Source organism: Gossypium hirsutum, chromosome A07 (genome assembly GCF_007990345.1).
Source record: "Gossypium hirsutum isolate 1008001.06 chromosome A07, Gossypium_hirsutum_v2.1, whole genome shotgun sequence".
Taxonomy (NCBI): Eukaryota; Viridiplantae; Streptophyta; class Magnoliopsida; order Malvales; family Malvaceae; genus Gossypium; species Gossypium hirsutum.
This window is the reverse complement of record NC_053430.1, coordinates 54,911,443-54,936,061: the sequence shown is the minus strand read 5'-3', so window position 1 is coordinate 54,936,061 and position 24,619 is coordinate 54,911,443. Positions and strand designations below refer to the sequence as shown.

Below are 24,619 nucleotides of genomic sequence, written 5' to 3'. Positions count from 1 at the left end.
AATGAGCAAATTAGGGACGACTGCGATGTGGAAGAGTTGGAACAAAGAACCTGTAATGGGAAAACTGCTCGGATCAACCTTTTAAAAAAAAAAATAATTATGCTATAGCTAAATGATGTATATCAAAGCACATCACAACCATACACCAATCATCATCCATGAGCCATATCAAACCTCTCACTATTCCCTCAAAAAACATAAACACCAAATCCCAAGAGTACAACACACAGAACACTCAACAAGCAATCCATCAATTAACAACTTTCAAATTTAATTGTAGCAGTATAATTTAAAAGCAAAGCAGCAATTAAGAACGCAAAAAGAGTTATAAACCAGCAAGTGTCCTCTTTTCATTACAATCTGCCTAAGCTTAAACCCTTTTTCTTTTGTTTTTCAATAATGCTGGAAGCAGTCATGGCACATCCATAAAACCAACCATATTAAGTAAATTCAGTGCCTAACATCATACATGTAGTAAGTTGCAATCAGTTAATACATAACAAACCACTGGCCTCTATTTCTCCTTCAATTCATCCCCATTAGCAAACAACACAATCCAGTCATATGTATCATCAGAAAATCATAGGCATGCACTCAATTTCTTAATTTTATGAAGCAAATAATGCAAAGGCAAAGACCGTTCGAACAAAGAGCTTGTTGGACAAATAATGAAACTTGAGATCATAAATAACAAAAATGGAATACGGAAAAAACCAAGCCCCTATACTGTACAGAAAAAGAAAAGCAAAATCTGCAAACAGTTTCCTGTTTATTCTTTCTCCAACTCATACCAAAGATCAATATACACAATAATCTGGATGAAATAAGCAACAATGAATAAAATAAAATAGCAATTTCAACAGAAATTAATCGGTCACAACCCCGTACCAACAATCCAACAGTCAATACTTCCAAGCAAAATCAATCATTAAGAGCTCTAAATTGAACTATCCCAAGCATAATTATCAACACGGCGACTAGAACATGGGCGCTCAATGCCTTGCTAACACAACCAAGGTCTCATTCCCTTCTAAAACAGAAACTACTGCTACCAAAAAGGCTTAAAAACAACAACGCAACCAGCTTCACATGATGTAGTCTAATAGAGTTCCCAATACTACCCCAGAGTCAATAGTTCGAAATTTACACAAGATTTCCCTTGCATAACATCATCAAATTAATGCCAAAGCCAGAGAGGATTCATGATTTGATATTATATACATGGAAAGCATAACCAATACATAAATAACTTGTAGGAACTAAAACAGGTGACGATTAGGCTTAAAAAAGTAAAGAGAAAAGCATGCAGAGGGGTTATTTACAATTGGGAAAAACATTGGCAGATTAATTTAGGTCAGAATTGGCAGATTAATTTAGGTCAGAATTTAAAACTCACCCGATATTGGATCCTACGTGATGACCCGAAAAACGCTTCACTCTTTCTTCAATGGATTAAGCTAGAATTTCCAATTTTGTGAATATATTGAAGAGAAAAAGAGAGGGTTTTGGTGTGCGGAGCAGATAGTGTTGGGAGGAAATGGGGAAGGGAAATTTGATGCCGAGACGAGAAGAAACGATGACGACAGATTAATCAACGGAATCAGTGGGAAATGGGAGGAGAAAATGATTAGGACGGAAGAGGAGACGGTCGGGTAGGGAGGGAGGGTAAAACAGAGAGATGGGGAGGGAGGCCGGGCGTAATGGCTAATACAACGATTTGGGAACGGATTGTAAAACACGGGAATTTGGGGATTAGGGGCGTAATGTAATACGCGCGTAATGGCTAATACAGCGAACCAAACGCCGGATTAGGGGCGTAATGTAATACGCGCGTAATCGGGGCGTAATGGATTGGGTAATACGGCGAACCAAACACGCTGTAAAGATAAAATAAATTTTATGTTGAAAAAAATTGGAATATTTTCGAGGATTTCACTTTTTGATTCTTTATAAACTCTTTCTTAGTTTTCACACGAAAAAAAAAATCTCTCTTATTTCACTCTCTTGATCATCATCATTTTATATTGAATCAAAGATTTTTTATTTGAAATCTGACAGCATTTGCTTTGATTTATTCCCTTCCATTATTTTTTTTTTCGTTTTGATCAAAAAGTAAGAAACGGTTTTACAAAATTCTGTGCTGCCATCACCGATGCCTGATAATCGGCAAGTTCAGAACAATGCTGTGTCGAATGAAACCGCTGATAAAATTGAAGGTAACACCGATTCTTTGCACCCTCCTTCTTACTTTAAATTATACAAAGATCTAATCCTACTTTATAGTTTTTTCTCTGTTTTCTTTTAAGAATTTTTCTGTTGTTTTGATCATTTTCCATTGTGATCAATGTTTTGAATTCTTGTGTAAATCATAAATTTCTTTCTGTAATGGACAGAAAAGTAACTTTTCATATTATAATTTAAATTGAAACGTTTGATTTTTTTTTTGAGCATCGAAAAATTGTTTTTTTTTCCAATTTCTTTCATCTTCTTTTTTGTTGTAAATTATGGTAGCAGTAAATTTGGTTTAAAGTTTGTTATTTCAATTGTTAAATGGTTCATTTGGTGCATTCTTGGGAGATTCTGATTTTGGTTAATTTTGGGGAATTTACCCTCTCTTTCCAGAAGCAATTATGCGGTTAAAAATTAATGATAACAATCAAGAGGTGGGTGTTTCTAGATCAGCCTCGTACCCTGATCGTCCGGGTGAACCGGATTGTTCTTATTTTTTAAGGACTGGATCATGTGGTTATGGAAGTAATTGTCGTTTCAATCATCCGGTTTATGATGCTCAGGTAATCAAAGCTTTTATTTGTCTTCTTTTGAAGTGGATGACATTTAGTGACTGATCATTTCAAGATGTAAAACCAGTGGATTCAGATTCTTGCTTTATTTTTAGTATAGTAAAATGAACACTTGCAGTTTGGTTTTTTAATCTCACTTGTGGAGTTTTTTTAACCTCAGCGTGCCCCTCTCTCTCTCTTATAAAGTTGTTCTGCTGATGTAGTGGTTGAGTATGTTGTTATTTGGTGCAGAGTGGGCAATACAGAGAAGAACTCCCTGAAAGAATTGGACAGTCAGACTGTGGGGTATATATACTTTCTCATTTATGATTAGTGGATTCCTGCTATAGCCTATAAATCATCCCTTTTCTGGAAATGTTTGTGTTGCCATTTTCTGCTGAGTTTGTGTAGGTCTTGTTCACAAAAGGAAAGGCAACTAATGAATACATGTTATTTCATTTGAAACATAATTTTGGAAACTGATTATTGCATGTTAATTGTTCACTTGAGCTATGAAATTTATATATAGCAGACAAGATTTGTACATATGCATATTAACATGATATGCAGTGAAATGAAATTTTCTGATTATTCTAGCCATCATTTCATTGTTTCTTTTATTATTGGTGGTGTACTGTACGTTGGTTATTCTGTTTCACCCCTCGTACAGCAGAGACTATCATCTTAATTTCACTGTTGTGCTGATGTTTCCTTTTTAACCTGGTGAAGTGATGCATAACCCCCTTCCCCCCCCCCCCCCCTTTCTCTCTCAGAGGGAAACTTATGTTCAAAGTATTTCTAGTGGAAAACATTTTAATGTAGAAATTTTCTTTAAACCTTGCAGTACTTTCTAAAGACCGGAACTTGCAAATATGGATCCACATGTAAATATCATCATCCAAAGGACAGGAATGGGGCCGGACCTGTTACATTTAACATTCTTGGTCTCCCTATGCGTCAGGTGCTTTTTTTTTTTTCTTTTTTGTGTGCTTCCTTTACCATCTATTGTCTCATGCTGTTTCTGTTTTTATCAGGAAGAAAAATCATGTCCTTATTACATGCGGACTGGATCATGCAAGTTTGGAGTTGCGTGCAAGTTCCATCATCCCCAGCCTGCATCACCTGGGGCTGGCTTACCTGCAAATGCTGTGGGATCATCGATTTTGCCACCATCAGGTGTGCCATATGCTGGTGGATTACCCTCATGGTCACTACCTAGGCCACCTCATGTCTCTGCACCACGTTTACAAACCCAAAGTTACATGCCTGTTGTTGTTTCTCCTTCTCAAAACACAATTCCTGCTCATGGTTGGAGCACCTACATGGTGAGTGAATTCTTCCTATGTTGAGTAATGCCCGTCTGAAATTCTGGCTACAGATTTTTGTGGTCCGTACAATTAAAACTCTGCAAGGTGCTGTCCTTCTAAAGTGTTTCTTTTTGACACTGTAAAATGCAAAGTATGTTGCACTGATTTTTATATTTGTTTAAGTTGATTTCATTTTCCAGAGCAAGCCCCATGTATCTCCTTTCAATTCTATGTGCCTTCAGATGGCTAAATTGAATGTTGTATGTTGAATCACTGGATATTTGAATAATGTGATAAGAGCAGGACCTTAGCAGTTTTGATAATAAAGTGATGTGGTCTTGATTATAAAAAAAAGTTGTTTATGAACTTTCTTTTACCACATGCAGCTAAGACTGGTTGGTCCCAAAGGTTTTCTGCATGGTTATCTGGAAGGACTCATGATGTGCATTTTCTTCTTATCTGAGGGAAAGCATTTAATCATTTTTTTCTTAAAGACTTACTGTGTGTATTTTTATCAGTTATCTGTTTCTAGCATTGTAGTTGCCTGCTTTTAGCATTTTTGTCGGTTATGAATGGTATCACTGACTATTTCTCACTGAAAGTGGTTGTCATTGAGATGTTATGATAAAATTTGGCTTGACTCCATTTTTCATATGAATTCACTTACCAACAGAAACATAATTTCTCTTGAATGAGTACAACCTTAGGAACATTAGATGCCCTTATCTGTGCTCAATTGTTGCCTGGCTGCTTGCTGAGGATATCCGTAAGGGCATGCTCTTTTTATATTCACACAAGTGGCTGTTGTCTTAGACAAACGTTAATATAATTCTATTTATTTTACAAATTCGTATACCCATATTCTCCTGTTCTTTTTTGGACATGGTTGCAGTAACCTATGCATTTTATTGTTTGAGGTGTGTATCTGACAGTTTACTGCAACTATATTGCCTTATACAATGCATTTTTTTGCGTTTTAAAAAGTGTTTTGAAATTTTCCCATTCCACCTTATTTTAGCTTTCATCATTTCTAATTTAAATCTGATCAGGGAAATATGAGTCCTGTATCTTCTGCTGGTATTCTCGGATCGAATTTCGCTTACAACTTGATGAATCCCGCTGAGTCAGGTTCTAGTGAGCAGATGCTTTTGTCATCAACGTCTGCTTCAGATTTTCCTGAAAGACCTGATCAACCCAAATGTCGGTACTATATGAACACAGGCACTTGCAAATACGGATCTGATTGCAAGTACCATCATCCAAAGGAAAGGATTGCAAATTCAGCAGTAAACAGCATTGGCCCACTCGGGCTTCCCTCTAGACCTGTAAGTTTCCCTCTAGTCTTCACCGTGTCAGGTATTTAGCTAAGTATCCATACAGGTTAATTTGTTTTGATGAAGCTATGCAGATGGCCATTTCTAGCAATCCCACCACTTAAAGCAAAATAATTATGTTGATTATTTCTCGTTCTTCTATATTTAGGGGCAAGCCATATGTTCTAGCTATGCTATGTACGGTCTCTGCAAATATGGGCCAACTTGCAGATTCGATCACCCATACATGGGATATCCTTATAATTATGGTCTAAGTGTCCCTTTATCCGTGTTGGATACGTCTCTCTTAACATATCAGAGAATGTCACCAACAGCCCATTTGTCTGAAGCTCCTCTGCCGTCAAAGCTCTCTGATTTGGCATGGAACACTGACTCTGTGAGCAAGAAACATCAGAACTCGGAGATTAAAAATTCGGATGATTCACCTGCTCAACAGGTTACGTCACCACATTCTTTGCAGGGTTCTTCGAAAACCTCACATGATGATTGAAACTGATTTAACATGTCATTTTTGTTAATCTCTTTTAACTTGCTATCCTTTTGTTCAAATTCGAAACCTTTGAACGAGACTTTCATGATGTGTACCTCCTGCACCCCTTTCACCTGTGATCCAGCTGAGTCGATATAGGTTGTTGGAATATTTGCTATGAGCAAAATGCTGGGAGGCAGGAAGGCAATTTTTCTTTTCTTATTTGTGGTGAATAAAATGCAGGTGAAAAGTTGTAAGATCCTATGTTTTAAATTTTTGGCTTTGCTCAAATTGTTTTGGTTTTTCTACTATGGTTGTGGATTTTACGTGAGTTGCAAACCTGGAAATTCATATATTAATGCGGTGTTTGTGTTTTCACTTGTCATAATCTATACTGTTATAATGAATGACTAGATAATCGGACAGTCATTAATTGATTTCAACTTAAGCTTCTCTATTTTATTTTATCTTTTAATAAATCTAAAAGAAATATATACACACGAGAGGAATTATTAAGATGGTAATTTGAATTGTAGGATTCAGATATTTGTGAATATTTAATTTTTAGTTTATAGATTCGGATTCGGATGGATATTGTGGGTTTGAGTAATATTCGAATTTGGATTTCAAAATTACTATAATTACAAATTTGGAGCGGATATAAATAGATATCTTGAACATCTATTATTTGAATCAGTATTGCTTATTCAGATAATGAATACGAATGTATTTTGAATTCACTTATTACAAAATGCTTACAATTTTGATTTTATATATATAGAAAGAATTTTTAACAAATTCAAAGTTGAAATTTTGTGAATTTGGATATGCAAAAATTGATTTGAAAATATTGAATTGTTCTTTTCTTTGAATTCGGATATTAAGTGGACAATAGTATTAATCTCACATTCGGATAGTAATATTTGAATAACCTACTGATAAAAAGCGGAATTAGATTTTTAGACAAATTTACAAATTTGAATTTGAATAGTAAAAAATACCTACAAATATCTTACTCGTTGCTATTCCTAGGGAATAATGAAATTTGAACCAAAAACGTCATAGATTTCATTAATTCAATTCTACCATTTCAATCAAAATTACATTAAGTTTTCATATCAATTTTTTTTATATATTTGTTAAATAAAATTTTCACCCACATCATGGATATGCCATAATTTAATTATATTCAAGATGTTATATATTTATTTAAATTTTGATGGCTAAAATATGATATTAGGCTAAATATTGACAAGATCGTATTTATGTATTATTTTTGGGGGAGGGATCTACTTACATCAATGTAAAACCACATTTTGTATATTATCATAAGATTAATATTTTAACTATCTAATCGTTGAATTTGTTAATATAATTGTACTCGTCATGAATGTAAACTTTCAAACCAATCTAATATTCTTATCATATCAATCTAAAAAGTATATATGTTAATATTTATAGAATGGCTGAAAGCTTTTTACATAAAACAAATAATTAGAAAATTTTAATTTTATATCAAATTTTATATGCATAATATATATGAATGAAATATGACAATTGGATCATTAAAATAGTAATCGTACAAAAATATACGAAATGATATAAAAATAGCTTTAATTTTACATTGGTGGAAGTGGATCTCTCTCATTATCTTTTTATTTATACTTTTTATATTGTATTATAGTATTGAGTTGGAAGTTGTTGGTTTGATATTCGAACCCATATTTTATTATTGGGTTAATATGTAGTTTGCCCCTTGAACGTATCCAAAAGTATTTAGTTGGTACCTGAACTTGTATTCCGTTACCTAGGTTGGTACTTTCACACTAACACTCAACTTATGATGAAGTGGCACTGATAGCTAATCTTATGGTGACACATGCCAACCTCTTAGCATGTTATACCTCTTAGCATGTTATTTGACAAGCAAAAACTTTAAAATTATATAAAATTAAAAAAAAATTTACATCAAGAATGATCCTGAACAAATAGTTGTCTAGATACATCTAAATGTGCACACTAATTTATCTAGCATTCAAGATGTATTTTTTAGTAAATTCATATGTTTTTTATTTATTATAAAATATGAGGTTATTTATATTATTATAAAATTAAATATATATAAAATTAAAAAATTTAAAATATATAAATTAATAAAAAATATAAAAAAAAGTTTTTACATAAAAAATAAACCTAGGCATATGGTTGTCCAAATTTATATATTTTTATATTTTAAAATAATAATAACCTAAATAGTAATATTATATATATATATATAAACGTACTAAAAATATGTCCAGATTCAAATGAACCTAGATAATTTTTTGTCTAGGTTCATTCTTGATGTAAACAAATATATATTTATTAATTTATATTTTTTTAAAAAAATAATTTATGTCTGTCGCATAACATACTTAGAGGTTGTCACATGTCACCATCAAATTGGCTATTAGTTTCAACTAGATACTTTTAGACCAATTCAGTAAACAAATTGCATATTAACCTTTTATTTTTGGATTGGTTTTATGCATGCCCAAGAGAGCAAGTTGATATAGATAGTCAAATAAAAATCTTTTATATTATATGTGCCAATGGCTCAGTTTAACTTTTTTTTAATTTGTTATTAATATAATAGGAATATAATAGACAAAATTTTAAAATATGATCAAACGAGAGAAATCCTCAACCTTTTGGGAGCTTTGAGCTTTATATACCCTTAACTTCAGTTTTGAGAGAAAGAGAGAACCCTTTATCTTGTAGGAGCTTTGAGCTTTATATACTCTTTCAAGGCACTACATTTTGAGATCTTATAGGTGGGCCAGAGGAAAGTAGTTAAGTGTTCCACCACTATAAGTCTAGGTAGGGTGGTGATTGGACGTGCTTTTAATAATCTCAAATGTGACGTGGTAGTTGGAGTTAAAGATAGTGGTTAATAATTCGCCAAGAAAAAAAAGATGGTGGTTAATAAGTGGGGCCTTCATGAGTGTTAAGTCGAGGAGTGTATTCGAGGAGTTTATTCGGTTAACTTCTCGAGAGGTTAGGGTATAACAATTTCCCTTCCAGTTGCGAGGGAAGTTATAATGTGGCTAGGTTTTCAGTTCTCCAAATTGTTTTGTGGTAATTATTTCTTTAGCACTTGAAATTTGAAATGTCAAGAGCATGCACGTGAGATGTACGCATGGTCAGTATTACTTGAGAGTGCACGCCTCTATAAATTTGCATTAATGACTATGCATTACAACACATTATCGAGAAGCATTGCCAATTATTACTTTCCATGTCAACATTTAAAATTGCCACGCCTAAAGCTCTTATAGGGCTCGAAGGTGTGTTCGAAAATGTTCTTTGGACTGAAAGGTCTAAATCTCTGGTTTAACCTCCATACTTTTGAGTTCATACTTCATTGGAGTAGTTTATACTGGCATGTAGTTCATGTAATTGGTAAGTCCAATTGGTTAATTGTAGCTTGAAAGGTTTGTTTTAGCGTAATTTTATCGAAAATAATTAGAGGAAACAAGGGTGGGGAGGTTGGTAGTAGTATGAGTGTGGAGGGTCGTCGAAAAATAGTGGTGAAGAGATTAGAGAGGACTATTTGTTTGGGTGATTTAGTTCACTGCACTACAAGGTTCGATAAGATAGGACGATTGTTGTAATATTAAGGGTTACAACTAAACAATATGAATTTGAGTTCAATATCCCCTAAGGAGAGAATGAGCTGAGCACCATTAGCGAACCAAAACATGGTAGTGGAAAGCCAAGGTTTTATTTACCCTTTTACATGCTATATGTTGGCTTCTATTTTTCCCCCATGATTTTACCTGTGATGTGTTGACTTATTTACGAGATGGCTTATAGGCAATTTTTTAAAGCTTCATGCTGGCTTCTGATATGGTTCCTGTGTTGGATTTGATGCCTAATTGTAGTATATTCGTTTTGTATACTTGTAATTTTTGAACAAACTGGTTTAATATAATATACATTAGTTACCCTAATACCCTTTTTATATTGTCCTCAATGTTTTTGCACGCACAGCAAAATGGAAGCAAATATTGGCTCACTAGTTACTTAACGTTTAACCAATACTAAGGGGAATTATGTGATCGGATCGTAATATGGAAAGATAACTTGTATTAGTATTTGAACCTAAATATGTCCTTAGTCTAATTGGAAATGAGCAAATCGATTGAAAGACTAATATGCCATCAATCAAGTCTAATGGGGGAAATACTTTGTCTTGAGCATCAAAGTAGTTGACCCCTTAAAGATAGAGACATAGATGTCGCTGACGAGATTGACAATACATCGAGTAGGATTCAAGTAGAATAGATCTTAGATTCGTTTATGGATTTATTAAGTTGGGATGTTTATAGTGTGACATACCTTAATCCTGAGTGGATGATGTACTATGTATGTGTGACTTGCATAATTTGATATAAGTAAAATCATGAGTTCAAATAGATAAGGAACCAAAAGCTAAGCTCAAATAGATAAGGAACCGAAAACTGGTGCTTTGGGTATACGACTTCTACAATATGTAGCATCATTCACAATAGTGGAATTCATAGCCTAACTAATGGGTAGATGATATCTTCTCATTGGTATTACATGATAGATGAAAAGTAATAGTAGTCACTGATCGTTTATCTTTATAATAAATGACTTGATTACTATTTCATAGTAATTGACTTTTCATGAAGGAATATGTAATTGTTATCATAAGATAAAATAGGATCATATTGGGAGAAAAAGTTTATCTCAAAAAGATTAAGTATCCTATGAGAGTAACACACTTATGACACGGTCATTTATGAGCACTTAGTAGCTTTTATAATAGTATGCAATTAGGAAAAACTTAGTCACAATACTACAATGGAATGACTTCGTGACTAAATAAGTTTATAATTAATAGGCGAAAAGATGAAACTTAATTATAAATAGTTTAAGCCATAATTATATATGTCCAATTGGTCACTCCCCTAGCTCGTTGAAACCATACATTAATTTTACGTATAATTAAATGAACATAAATAAATGGAAATGGTAAAATTAGAGAAACCAGTCGCATTCACAAATAAATGCATTTCTCACTAAGTATAGAAATTACTTAAGAATCAATTTAAGATTTTTGAATTATTATTTAATTAATTATAATTAAATAATTGATGTTCGAAAATAAAATTAAATTAATTAGTCATTATGAATTTGTTGAATGTAAAATTAAATATATTTTCTCATATATTATTTTTTGGTAAAGTTGCCACGACTTTAACGAAATTAGAATTGGATTGAGAAAATTATTTAATTGGGAAATTAATTTAGTTATGATTAATTAAATTAATTAAACGAAACAATATCTATTTTGGGAAATAGAAAACAAATATTAGGTTGGATTAAATTATAAAGTGTTGGGTCAAAAATCTAAAAAGCACATATAAGTGGACAAATATAATAGAGGCCAAAATCCCGTCATATGATAAGTGAGGGGCGGCAACCCTAGTAATGTTTACTAAGGTGTGTCCCTCCCTTTCTCCAACTTAGACTAGTAAGTGTTTTCTATTAAATAAATATTATTTGTGTTATTTTTATTCAACCAGGATTCTCATATTTCTCCCCATAAATAAATGGTATTGGTAGAGCTATTAACATAATTTTTTACACACAAGTTACATATATTGTTATTCTTCCAGAAAATAGTGGAAATTTACTTTTTAAGAATAAATTATATTTTCTAGGAATTACAATTTCTATCAATTTCTATTTGAGAGATTTACTTTCCTACTGAAAATAATTAAATTGTTTCTTGTTTTGTGTTTAGCTCTTGTTGTTTGAGCCCGCACTCAATGCAATTTGGGGTATGAGGATAATGAAGAAGGTCGTCCAGTTGAAAGCCAGGAATGATACAAATCCCTCTCGCACAAAGTACATGTACTTTTCGGGAAACGTTAATTTTCATAAATATCACAAATCGACCCAAATTTCAAAAATTTTAAACTTTCATTATAACTGAAAATCATTTTCTTAATTGAAATTTTCCAACAATTGTTGTCAGAGCTACGTTGTACTATGCTTATAATATAAATCGTTACCAATTTTTTTCTCTTCTTCATGTTTGGTTAATTTTGATAATATGTGGAATTCTTGTAATTATATGCATGTTTTGAGTTATGTATGTGAATGAATATAGTTTAATTATTTTAATATATATATGATAAAGTAATTGTGCCAAAGTTATGATTTCTAGATATTTGATTGGTATAAATTCTGGTTTTATCAAATTTTTGGATATGTAATTAGATCATGGAATATCATCTTTATGTAGGTTTTATTTTTTATTTTAGAATAATTCATTTGCAACAGCCCGATTTAGACCCTAATCGGAACAGTGATTTCGGGACCACAAATCCGAGTTAGAAAAATATTTAAAAATTATTTTCTGTGTTTATTTTGTGTGAATTTATATCTGTGAATTTTTTATTTAATTTTATCATTTAGGTATCCTATTAAATAAAAGGATTTAATCGCGTAAAAGGGAAATTTGGTGGTTATTTCTAAAAGGGACCTAAGTGCTAATGGCTTTCTAAATGGAGTCTTTAAGTTGTAAATAACCCATTTGTATATTAGTTGGACGATAATAGGTTTATGTTATAAATATTTTATAATAATTCATTAAGGTTATAATTGTAAACTAAACTTTAAGTTATAATAAACTATAATATATATCATAAAACATAAAATAAAGCCAAAATATGTGTTTATTTCTATGTTTTTGCCGAAACAAAAGAAAAGAAAAACAAGCTAAGGATTCGACATTTATTCAAGCTCAATCAAGATCAAGAAAAGAGAAAATCGGATTTGGATCGGGGGAAGACCAAAATAGTCGAATAATCGATTAATACTGTTCGTTGATATCCGAGGTAAGTTTTTAAGCAATTAAACATCATTAATTTTGAATGTAACTTAGTTTAATATGCTGATTTAGAATTCATAGATTTATAGTAAAGTTAGCCGAATATGATTAAGCTTGGAAATAATGTATTTGAGTTTAATTCAACTGAGTTATAACATTTGAAAGTCCATGTGAACTATATGGAATATCTGGAATTTTTATATATGAATTGTTTATGAGACAACTTTATAATAGTGATATTTGGGCTTTGAGCCTAGCAAGCCTTGTGCTGGTGAATTAAATCGGGCTTATGCCTAGCAGGCTTATTGCCGGTGTATAAAATCAGACTTTGAGTCTAGTAGGCCTTGTGCCGGTGTGAGATACAAGCTTAGGCCTAGCAGGCTTTATGCTGGTGAATTATTATAAGTTTATGCCTAAAAGACTTTATGCTGATGTGGTAATTGAATACATTTAACGAGCTAAATGATCAGGTATGAGTTAGCTTGTTGTTTACTTGAGATAAGGTAAATAAGTAACTTGACATTTGTTACTAATTATGTGTGATACAAATGAAGATTTCATGTGAATTTAGTATGTGTATTTGGCCTTGTAAATAAATGGTATGAACATTGTAGAATTGATTCTTGGATATGTGCATATATGTGATCATGTATATTCGGCCATATAAGTGGTATATGTACATGATGTTATATTATGGTTCTTGAGCTTATATAAATGTGTATGTGTATGTTTGATTATATTAAGACATTTTAGCTGTGAAAGATGAATAATATTAGGTCAAATTGCCTAAGTGAGCATTCAGCCAAGGTAGATTTTGTGTATGAAAATGTGTTATTTATCTCATTTGTAAGTTTGAGGTTAAGCTTGATAATGATAATGAAATTTGGATTAGCTTAAAATGAGTTGATTATATCATTGGGATGTTTATTTGCTTATGACTTACTAAGCTATTATAGCTTACTTTGTGTTTTCATGTTCATTTTGTTTTATAGATTTTGGATTCAAGTTACAAGCTCGGGGATCATCAACAAAGTCTATAACACTATCAACCGTCTTCGGTATTTTATAAGTTACATTTTGGAACTATGGCATGTATAGGTTGGAATGCATTTCGGAATGTTGTATTTTGGTTTATGTATAAAGGCCATGCGAAAGTGTCTGAATTTCTATGCTCGAGTATGTTTTGGTTAAATAATGGTTTTAGTCTATTTTAGTTATTATGCCTTATACCTTGGATGATTAGAACTTGTGATACGTGTGTGTATATTGAGATTGGTTGATAAATGAAATCGTCATAATACATGTATAAATATGTTTGCTCAACTTGGACTCGGTTTATATTAGGAAAAGTTATATGTGAAATTTAGGTTATTATGTTAGGTTAACGTGCTATAAATGAGTTGGTAATAAAGAATATACCGAATATGATGGGAGATATATTATATGTTTCTTTTAAATATGGTTCATGGAATTTGTTTCTTGAATATACATATGTATCCATAATCGATGATTAAATTATCTCTGACAAGTATATTTTATGTCATGTTTTGGTTTTAAAATGTATTCGACTATATTTTCATATGACTAGAACTCATTTTGGTATATGTGTATTATTTAATATGCTTGTTTTTGGAGAATGATCTAAAAATTTTGGTTAGCATTGTAACACCCCCACGCCCGAAACCGTCACCGGAGTCAAGCTTGAGGTGTTACTAAACTTATCTTACCTTTTAAACAACTCTAAACCACTTATTTTAATTTTCAGAATAAACTATTTTTCTGCGTCATGGTTGCTTAAAAATTCATTTCTCAAGTTTCAAAACTCGAAATTAGGATCCGTAAATTTTTCCTGAAAATATACTCATATATATATCTACTAATTTTTTTCTAGAATTTTTTTACTTAGCCAATTAGTACAGTTTATTAGTTAAAGTTACCCCTGTTTTAGAATTCGACTACACTGGCCTCTACTTACTACGAACCACTTTTCTCTCTGTAAAAATATCATATGACTATACCGTTTGTTTCTATTAAAACTAAATTCAATAAGGATTCTAACCATATAAATTAAACCACCTAATTATTTTTGTAAAATTTATGGTGAATTTCTAAAGTTGGAACAGGGGATCTAGAAATCGCTCTAGCCCTATTTCACTAAAACTCAGATACCCTATAAAATACAAAACCTTTACCTGTTTTGCATATTCCATATGAAAATAAACACAACGAGATTTAATTTCATATATTATTCATCATCAACCCATGTCTCTACAATTTCTTGTGATTTTCAAAATCCCGTTATTTCTGATACTTGAATATGTTTTTAAGTTACTTTCACATTTTTCTTAGTTTTCATGTAATAGTTACTACTTAATCATACATACTATTAAACATGTATATCATCAGCCACTCTATTAGCTAATCACTAGCAAGTATTTACAAATCATTCATTGATCATATCATATCAAAAGAAACCAAGTTCCTATACATGCCATACACAAAATGAAACGTCTAACTATACCAATGTGATTTTTTCGATAGTGTGATCGGGTCTCCGACGTTTCCTTCGATCCCCGAGTGGCTTGATAAAAACTATAAGAAAAAGAAAATAAAGAGAGTAAGCACTAGGCTTAGTAAGCTTACAAGAAAATAAATTACAACATTCAACATAATGAATAATTATACATAATGTCACCTAGCCTCATAAACTTTCTTTACTTCTCATTTTCTACCTTCTTCTTTACTCACTTACCTTCTTTCTTACGTGACCTTTCACTATTCATAAATATAATCTACCTTCCCTTTTGCTGATAATTCACTGTAATTTAACGTGTACAATGACTCGTTGAATCACTCAGAATACTAAGGATACTAGGGTCGTTCCTGTCTATCAATATCCTGCCAATGCCATGTCTTCGACATGGACTTACATGAATTATTCCTGTCTCCAATGTCATATATATATATCTAATATGGGCTTACATGGCTCATTCCTATCTCCAAATCCATATATCTGATATGGACTTACATGGCTCATTTCTATCCTGTCCTGTCCTGTCAACCCCAATATCCTAACATTCCTAAGGTTCAAACGGGGCTTCCTAATGCTTTTTCTCTGTCACTTCGCCTTTAATTCGACTTTAAATATTCTCAAAAAAATAAGTATATAAATGCTGGAAATTGAAAATAATAATGTAAAATAAAATAATATTACATTTATTTATTGTAAACTTACCTCGATACAAAATGTGACTAAACTTTACAATTTAGTCCTTTACTTTTTCTTTTCCCCGATCTACTCCCGAATTTCGCTCTTCTTGATCTATAATAGCAAATTTAACTTATTTAATATTCACATTTATCAAAATAGTCCTTGACCCAAACTTTGGCAAAATTACATTTTTGCCCTTAAACTTTCACATATTTGCACTTTTGCCCCAGGCTCGTAATTTAAACTTCATCCTATTTTCATATGTTTTATGACATGCTGATCATTTTTCCCTTCTATGACAACATCAAATTCACACTCTAACATGACTATTAGGTATTTTTACCGATTAAGCCCTTTTACTCGTTTTCACTTAAAACCGAGTAGCACAAGTTGTCTAACATAATTTAAAACCTCATATTCTATCATAAAACATCAAAATAAACACTTTTAACCTATGGGTATTTTTCCAAATATGAACCCTAACTTAAATTATTCCTAGCATAAGCTTTATCGAGCTACCGGGACTCCGAAAACATAAGGAACATTAAAAACGGGGCTTGGAATCACTTACTATGGAGCTTGAAAGCTTGAAACAAAACCTAGCTATAGAGAACCCTTGAAATTTCATGCTAATGAAGAAGATGGTGAATTTTGTGTTATTTTTCCCTTTTTATTTCATTTAATATCCAAATGACCAAAATGCCCTTCCTTATTAAACTTTCAAAAATTCCATCCATGTCCTATTTTGTCCATGAACTTAGAAATTGGTCAAATTGTTATTTAAACCCTCCTAATTAATATTCCAAAGCAATTTCATACTAAAAACTTCTAGAATGCAAGTTTTGCAAATTATTCGATTTAGTCCCTAATCTCAACTTAAGCACTTTATGCATAGAATTTCATCACGAAATTTTCACACTATCATGCAATCATATCATGAACCTAAAAATAATAATAAAATAAATTTTTCTACCTCAGATTTGTGGTTTTGCAACCACTGTTCCATTTAGGCCCTATTTCGGGATGTTACATTTCTCCCCCCTTTAGGGATTTTCGTCCCCGAAAATCTTACCTATGAAGAGATTTGGGTACTGTTTTCGCACAGCCTGTTCGGGTTCCCATGTGGCCTCGTCTACCCCATGTCTATTCCATAGTACTTTCACAAGTGCAATACTTTTTTTCCTTAATTGCTTTATCTCTCGAGCTAGAATTTTTACCGGTTCTTCACCGTAAGTCATGTCTGGCTGAATCTCAACTTCTGTCTAAGAAATCACATGTGATGGATCTGAACGATAACGACGTAGCAGAGACACATGAAATACATTATGAATCTTCTCTAACTCAATCGGCAAAGCTAATCGATATGCTAATGGTCCGACTCTCTCAATCACTTCAAACGGTCCAATAAAACGTGGACTTAGTTTGCCTTTCTTGCCAAATCTGAGAACTTTCTTCCACGGGGATACTTTCAAAAAAACTTTGTCACCAACTTGATACTCAATCTCTTTTCTCTTCAAATCTGCATATGACTTTTGTCTGTCTGAAGCTACTTTCAAGCAATCTCTAATGATTTTTACTTTCTCTTCTGTTTCCTTAACTAGATTAACCCCGTAAATCTGATTTTCCTTAAGCTCTGTCCAATACAAAGGTGTGTGAAATTTACGTCCCTACAAAGCTTCATAAGGTGCCATCTTTAAACTCGACTGATAACTATTATTGTAGGCAAACTTTACTAATGGTAAATATTTTTCCCAACTACCTTCAAATTCCAGTACACAGCATCTAAGCATATCTTCAAGTACCTGAATAACTCTCTCTGACTGACCGTCGGTTTGAGGATGGAAAGGTGTACTAAAACTCAACTTAGTGCCCAAAGCCTTCTGCAATTTCTTCCAAAACCGTGAAGTAAATCTTGGATTTCTGTCTGAAATGATCGATAACGGTACCCCGTGTAGTCTAACTATCTCTGAAATATACAACTCGGCCAACTTTTCAAGTGAATAATCCATACGAACTGGGATAAAATGAGTCAACTTCGTTAACTTATCAATCACAACCCATATTGCATCTTTCTTTCTCGGTGTAAACGGTAATCCTGTCACAAAATCCATAGTAACTCGATCCCATTTCCACTCAGGGACTAGCACAGGCTGCAATAAAGCTGAAGGTACCTGATGTTTGGCCTTTACCTGTTGACAGATCAAGCATCTAGAACCAAACTCTGAAATATCCCTTTTCATTCCTACCCACCAGTACATTTTCTTCAAATTATTATACATCTTTGTACTACCTGGATGAATAGACAAAGAACTACTATGTGCTTCCTGTAAGATCTTTCGAATAAGCTCATCATTCTTCGGTACGCATACCCTATCTCTGAACATCAAACAACCATCAGAACTGATCTGAAAATCTGACTCTATATCCGACTCACACTGATCTCTTTTGGCTAACAACTCACTATCATTTTTCTGAGCTTCACAAATTTCTTCAAGAAACATCGGTTTAGCTCTCAACTCAGCTAAGATAAAATCATCATCTGATAAGGCTAGACTAGTATTCAAAGCTCTTAATGCAAATAAAGATTTCCTACTCAAAGCATCAGCAACAACGTTTGCCTTACCTGGGTGATAATCGATCACTAGCTCATAATCTTTAATCAACTCTAACCATCTTCTTTGCCTCAAATTCAAATCTTTTTGAGTCATCAAATATTTCAAACTTTTGTGATCAGTGAATATGTGGCACTTCTCACCGTACAAATGATGTCTCCAAATCCTCAATGCAAAAATAATGACAGCTAGCTCTAAATCATGTGTCGGATAGTTCTTCTCATGTGGCTTTAACTGTCTAGAGGCATAAGCAATTACCTTCCCTTCCTGTATAAGTACACAACCAAGTCCATTCATGGACACATCACTGTAAATTACAAACTCCTTACCTGGTTCTGGTTGTACTAAAATAGGAGCTTTAGTCAACAATGCTTTTAACTTGTCAAAACTCTGTTGACACTTCTCAGTCCATTCAAACTTGACATCCTTTCGCAGCAATCTTGTCAGCGGGGTAGCTATCATGGAAAATCCCTTTACAAATTGTCTATAATATCCGGCAAGACCAAGAAAACTTCTAACTTCTGATACATTTCTAGAAGGCTTCCAATCTACAATGGCTGAAATCTTGCTCGGATCGACCTTAATACCTTCACCTGAGACAATATGTCCAAGAAAACCAACTTCTCGTAACCAGAACTCACTTTTGCTGAACTTGGCATATAACTGATTATCTTTCAGAATCTGTAAAACTGTTCTCAAATGCTCTGCATGCTCAGTTTCATCATGAGAATAAATCAAGATATCATCAATGAACACAACTACAAACTTATCCAAGTAGGTCTGAAAATTCGGTTCATTAAGTCCATGAAAATGGCAGGAGCATTAGTCAAGCCAAATGGCATCACAAGGAACTCATAATGACCATACCTAGTCCGGAAAGCATTCTTCAAGACATCTGACTCTTTAACTCGCAACTGATAGTATTCGGATCTCAAATATATCTTGGAAAACATTGTAGCTCCCTTCAATTGATCAAACATATCATCAATTCTAGGCAATGGATACTTGTTCTTTACTGTTACTTTGTTAAGTTGCCGATAATCTATGCACAATCTCATCGATCCGTCTTTCTTTTTCACAAATAGCACTGGTGCACCCCATGGTGAACTACTGGGTCTTACAAAGCCTTTATCTGTTAATTCCTACAACTGAGCTTTCAATTCTTTCAATTCCAACAGAGCCATTCTATAAAGAGCAATAGAAATGGGCGTGGTACCTGGAATCAACTCAATACCAAACTCAACTTCTCTAACATGAGGCAAACCTGGTAGTTCTTTCGGAAACACATCGGGAAACTCACATACCACAGGCACTGATTCAATTTTCAATTCTGGATCTTTAGTGTTTAATACAAAAGCAAGATAAGCTTCATACCCTTTTCTCAAACATTTCTGAGCAAACGTAACTGAAATTATGGAAAATAAACTATCTGACTCTTCTGAATTAACCCGAAGAATTTCACCATTTTCACACTTCAACTCAATGAATTTCTTTCCACAATTCACTATCACATCATGTGTAGTCAACCAATCCATACCAAGAATCACATCAAACTCATCAAATGGCAATAGCATGAGATCGGCCGAAAAACAGTAGCCTCTAATCATTAAAGGACAATTTCTACATACTTTATCTACTAATACATGCTTGCCTAATGGATTCGATACTTTAATCACAAATTCTATAGATTCTATAGGCATACTTGTACTAGACATTAATTTACAAACATATGAATGAGTTGAACCCGGATCAATCAAAGTAATGACATTAATATCATATAGAGAAAATATACCCGTAATCACATTAGGGAAGGATGCCTCTTCACGTGCACGAATAGCATAAGTCCTTGCAGGGGCTCTAACATATGGTCTCATAGTCGAATCTCTTGAGGTACCTCTGTTACTTGCTTCGACTCCCGGTTGCCTCGGTGATCTGCCTCTAGTAGGAGCATTTCTGGATCTAGCACTCTGTGTTAACTCTCGATTAGCCACCTCTGGACATTCTCGTACAAAATGATCTGGAGCACCGTATTTATAACAAACATTTTCGCCTGCCCGACAAGGACCATAATGAAGTCTACCACACCGTGAACACCCTGATCTACCCTGTCCAACATTACCTACACTCGCAGTCGAGGTGTTCTGAGCCTTCGAATCCTTAAATCTGGTGCCTCTGTTCTGACTAGAATACTCGGCTGAGAAACTCGATCTGGTAGAAAACTCCTTTGGTCTTTTGGATGTAGCCTGGAATGACCTGCTCATTTGTCTCTTCTTTGTATCTTGTGTCTCTGTCTCAACTTTTTCTTTTGTTTTTAACAGCTCCTCTGCCTTACAGGCTCTCTCAACTAAAATAACGAACTCTTTTATTTCTAGGACACCCACTGACAGTCGGATATTATCATTTAACCCATCCTCAAACCTTTTACAGATAATAGCCTCTGTAGACACACATTCTAGAGCATATTTACTCAGCCTGACAAATTCGCGCTCATAATCGGTCACTGTCATATTACCTTGTTTCAATTCCAGGAATTCCTTTCTCTTCTGGTCAATAAACCTCTGACTGATGTACTTTTTACGAAATTCGTCCTGAAAGAAATCCCAAGTGACCTTCTCCTTTGGTACAACTGATACAAGTGTCTTCCACCAATAGTAGGCTGAATCTCTAAGAAGTGATACTACACATTTCATACATTCCTTGAGTGTACAAGATAATTCTTCAAAGACTCTGATAGTATTTTCTAACCAAAATTCTGCTCTTTCTGCATCATCATCTTTTGTTGCTCAGAACTCTTCTGCCCATTGTTTCCTGATTCTATCAACTGGTGGCTTTTCTCTTATCATTGGACCTGTGACTAGGGGAGCTTGAGCTACATGGATAGCCTAAGAATCATGAGGGGGTGGAAGTCTAACTGCCGGATTCATACAATCGAACTCGACAAACAAATCATTCAAAGCTTGGAAGAGAGCTTCTCGAGTCACTCCTCACTGATTAACTGTTACTAGCCTATTCTCAGATGGCGCTGCCCCTTCCGCGGGAGCAGGCGTATTGCTTTCTACATCATCATCACCAGCTTACTCGGGATCCATTACTATAAAACAAAATATCTAAAAATCGTCAGGAGTCGTCACACTATCAAAATACAGGTATGGCATGTATAGCTAGACTTTTACTCACACTAACTGTTCCGAGAACCGACTAAACCTACTCTGATACCAATAAATATAACACCCCCACTCCCGAAACCGTCACCGAAGTCAAGCTTGAGGTGTTACTAAACTTATCTTACCTTTTACATAACTCTAAACCACTTATTTTAATTTTCAGAATAAATTGTTTTTCTACGTCATGGTTGCTTAAAAATTCATTTCTCGAGTTTCAAAACTCGAAATTAGGATCCATAAATTTTTTCTGAAACTATACTAATATATATATCTAATAATTATTTTCTAGAATTTTTTAACTTATCCAATTAGTACAGTTTATTAGTTAAAGTTACCCCTGTTTCAGAATTCGACTCCACTGGCCTCTACTTACTACGAACCACTTTTCTCTCTGTAAAAAAAACCATATGACTATACCGTTTGTTTCTATTAAAACTAGATTCAATAAGGATTCTAATCATATAAAGTAAACCACCTAATTATTTTTGTAAAATTTATGGTGAATTTCTAAAGTTGGAACAGGGGATCCAGAAATTGCTCTGGCCCTATTTCACCAAAACTCAGATACCCTATAAAATACAAAACCTTTACCTGTTTTCCTTATTCCATATGAAAATAGACACAACGAGATTTAATTTCATATATTATTCATCATCAACCCATGTCTCTACAATTTCTTGTGATTTTCAAAATCCCGTTATTTCTGATACTTGAATCTGTTTTTAAGTTACTTTCACATTTTTCTTAGTTTTCATGTAATAGTTACTACTTAATCATACATACTATTAAACATGTATATCATCAGCCACTCTATTAGCTAATCACTAGCAAGTATTTACACATCATTCATTGATCATATCATATCAAAAGAAACCAAGTTCCTATACATGCCATACACAAAACGAAACGTCTAACTATACCAATGTGATTTCTTCGATAGTGTGATCGGGTCTCCGACGTTTCCTTCGATCCCCGAGTGGCTTGATAAAAACTATAAGAAAAAGAAAATAAAGAGAGTAAGCACTAGGATTAGTAAGCTTACAAGCAAATAAATTACGACATTCAACATAATGAATAATTATACATAATGTCACCTAGCCTCATAAACTTTCTTTACTTCTCATTTTCTACCTTCTTCTTTAATCACTTACCTTCTTTCTTACCTGACCTTTCACTATTCATAAATATAATCTACCTTCCCTTTTGATGATAATTCACTGTAATTTAACGTGTACAATGACCCGTTGAACCACTCAGAATACTAAGGATACTAGGGTCGTTCCTGTCTATCAATATCCTGCCAATGCCTTGTCTTCGACATGGACTTACATGAATTATTCCTGTCTCCAATGCCATATATATATATCTAATATGGGCTTACATGGCTCATTCCTATCTCCAAATCTATATATCTGATATGGACTTACATGGCTCATTTCTATCCTGTCCTGTCCTGTCAACCCCAATATCCTAACATTCCTAAGGTTCAAACGGGGCTTCCTAATGCTTTTTCTCTGTCACTTCGCCTTTAATTCGACTTTAAATATTCTCAAAAAAATAAGTATATAAATGCTGGAAATTGACAATAATAGTGTAAAATAAAAGAATATTGCATTTATTTACTGTAAACTTACCCCGATACAAAATGTGACTAAACTTTACAATTTAGTCCTGTATGTTTTCTTTTCCCCAATCTACTCCCGAATTTCGCTCTTCTTGATCTATAATAGCAAATTTAACTTATTTAATATTCACATTTATCAAAACAGTCCTTGACCCAAACTTTGGTTAAATTACATTTTTGCCCCTAAACTTTCACATATTTGCACTTTTTCCCCAAGGCTCGTAATTTAAACTTCATCCTATTTTCTTATGTTTTATGACATGCTGATAATTTTTCCCTTCTATGTCAACATCAAATTCACACTCTAACATGTACTTATCACTATTAGGTATTTTTACCGATTAAGCCTTTTTACTCGTTTTCACTTAAAACCGAGTAGCACAAGTTGTCTAACATAATTTAAAACCTCATATTCCACCATAAAACATCAAAATAAAAACATTTCACCTATGGGTATTTTTCCAAATATGAACCTTAACTTAAATTATTGCTAGCATAAGCTTTATCAACTTAAATTATTGCTAGCATAAGCTTTATCAAGCTACCGGGACTCCGAAAACGTAAAGAACATTAAAAACGGGGCTTGGAATCACTTACTATGGAGCTTGAAAGATTGAAACAAACCCTAGCTATGGAGAACCCTTGAAACTTCGTGCTAATGAAGAAGATGATGAATTTTGTGTTATTTTTCCCTTTTTATTTCATTTAATATCCAAATGACCAAAATGCCCTTCCTTATTAAACTTTCAAAAATTCCATCCATGTCCTATTTTGTCCATGAACTTAGAAATTGGTCAAATTGTTATTTAAACCCTCCTAATTAATATTCCAAAGAAATTTCATACTAAAAACTTCTAGAATGCAAGTTTTGCAAATTATTCGATTTAGCCCCTAATCTCAACTTAAGCACTTTATGCATAGAATTTCATCATGAAATTTTCACACAATCATGCAATCATATCATGAACCTAAAAATAATAATAATATAAATTTTTCTACCTCAAATTTGTGGTTTCGCAACCGCTGTTCTTTTTAGGCCTTATTTCGGGATGTTACGAGCATTGGAGTGAAATGATTATGAATGAATTGTATCGGGTTATAAGTTAAGCATTAGATCTCTATTTAAATATTTTTGAATTGAGTAATTGTATCGAACTGTGTTATGTTCGGTAATAGCTTATAACCCCAATCTGGCGACGAATACGAGTTAG

At 33.3% G+C, this 24,619-nt stretch overlaps 1 protein-coding gene across 1 annotated transcript; it reads left to right on the top strand.

Moving 5' to 3' along the window:
* The first annotated feature begins 1,744 nt into the window (after positions 1 to 1,744).
* Positions 1,745 to 6,181, top strand: LOC107952776 (zinc finger CCCH domain-containing protein 3). The gene is made up of 7 exons (XM_016887949.2): positions 1,745 to 2,216; positions 2,623 to 2,792; positions 3,033 to 3,086; positions 3,625 to 3,741; positions 3,815 to 4,105; positions 5,137 to 5,412; positions 5,570 to 6,181. Exons 1-7 carry the CDS (start codon positions 2,153 to 2,155, stop codon positions 5,909 to 5,911), a joined length of 1,314 nt encoding a protein of 437 aa, XP_016743438.2. The 5' UTR covers positions 1,745 to 2,152; the 3' UTR covers positions 5,912 to 6,181.
* Positions 6,182 to 24,619: the final 18,438 nt, after the last annotated feature.

Excerpts from the sequence above, each read along its gene's own strand:
- LOC107952776 (XM_016887949.2), top strand. The coding sequence starts at position 2,153 with ATGCCTGATAATCGGCAAGTTCAGAACAATGCTGTGTCGAATGAAACC. Across the intron at positions 4,106-5,136 it reads ATGGTTGGAGCACCTACATG|GGAAATATGAGTCCTGTATC; the intron begins GTGAGTGAATTC and ends AAATCTGATCAG. Across the intron at positions 5,413-5,569 it reads TCGGGCTTCCCTCTAGACCT|GGGCAAGCCATATGTTCTAG; the intron begins GTAAGTTTCCCT and ends TTCTATATTTAG.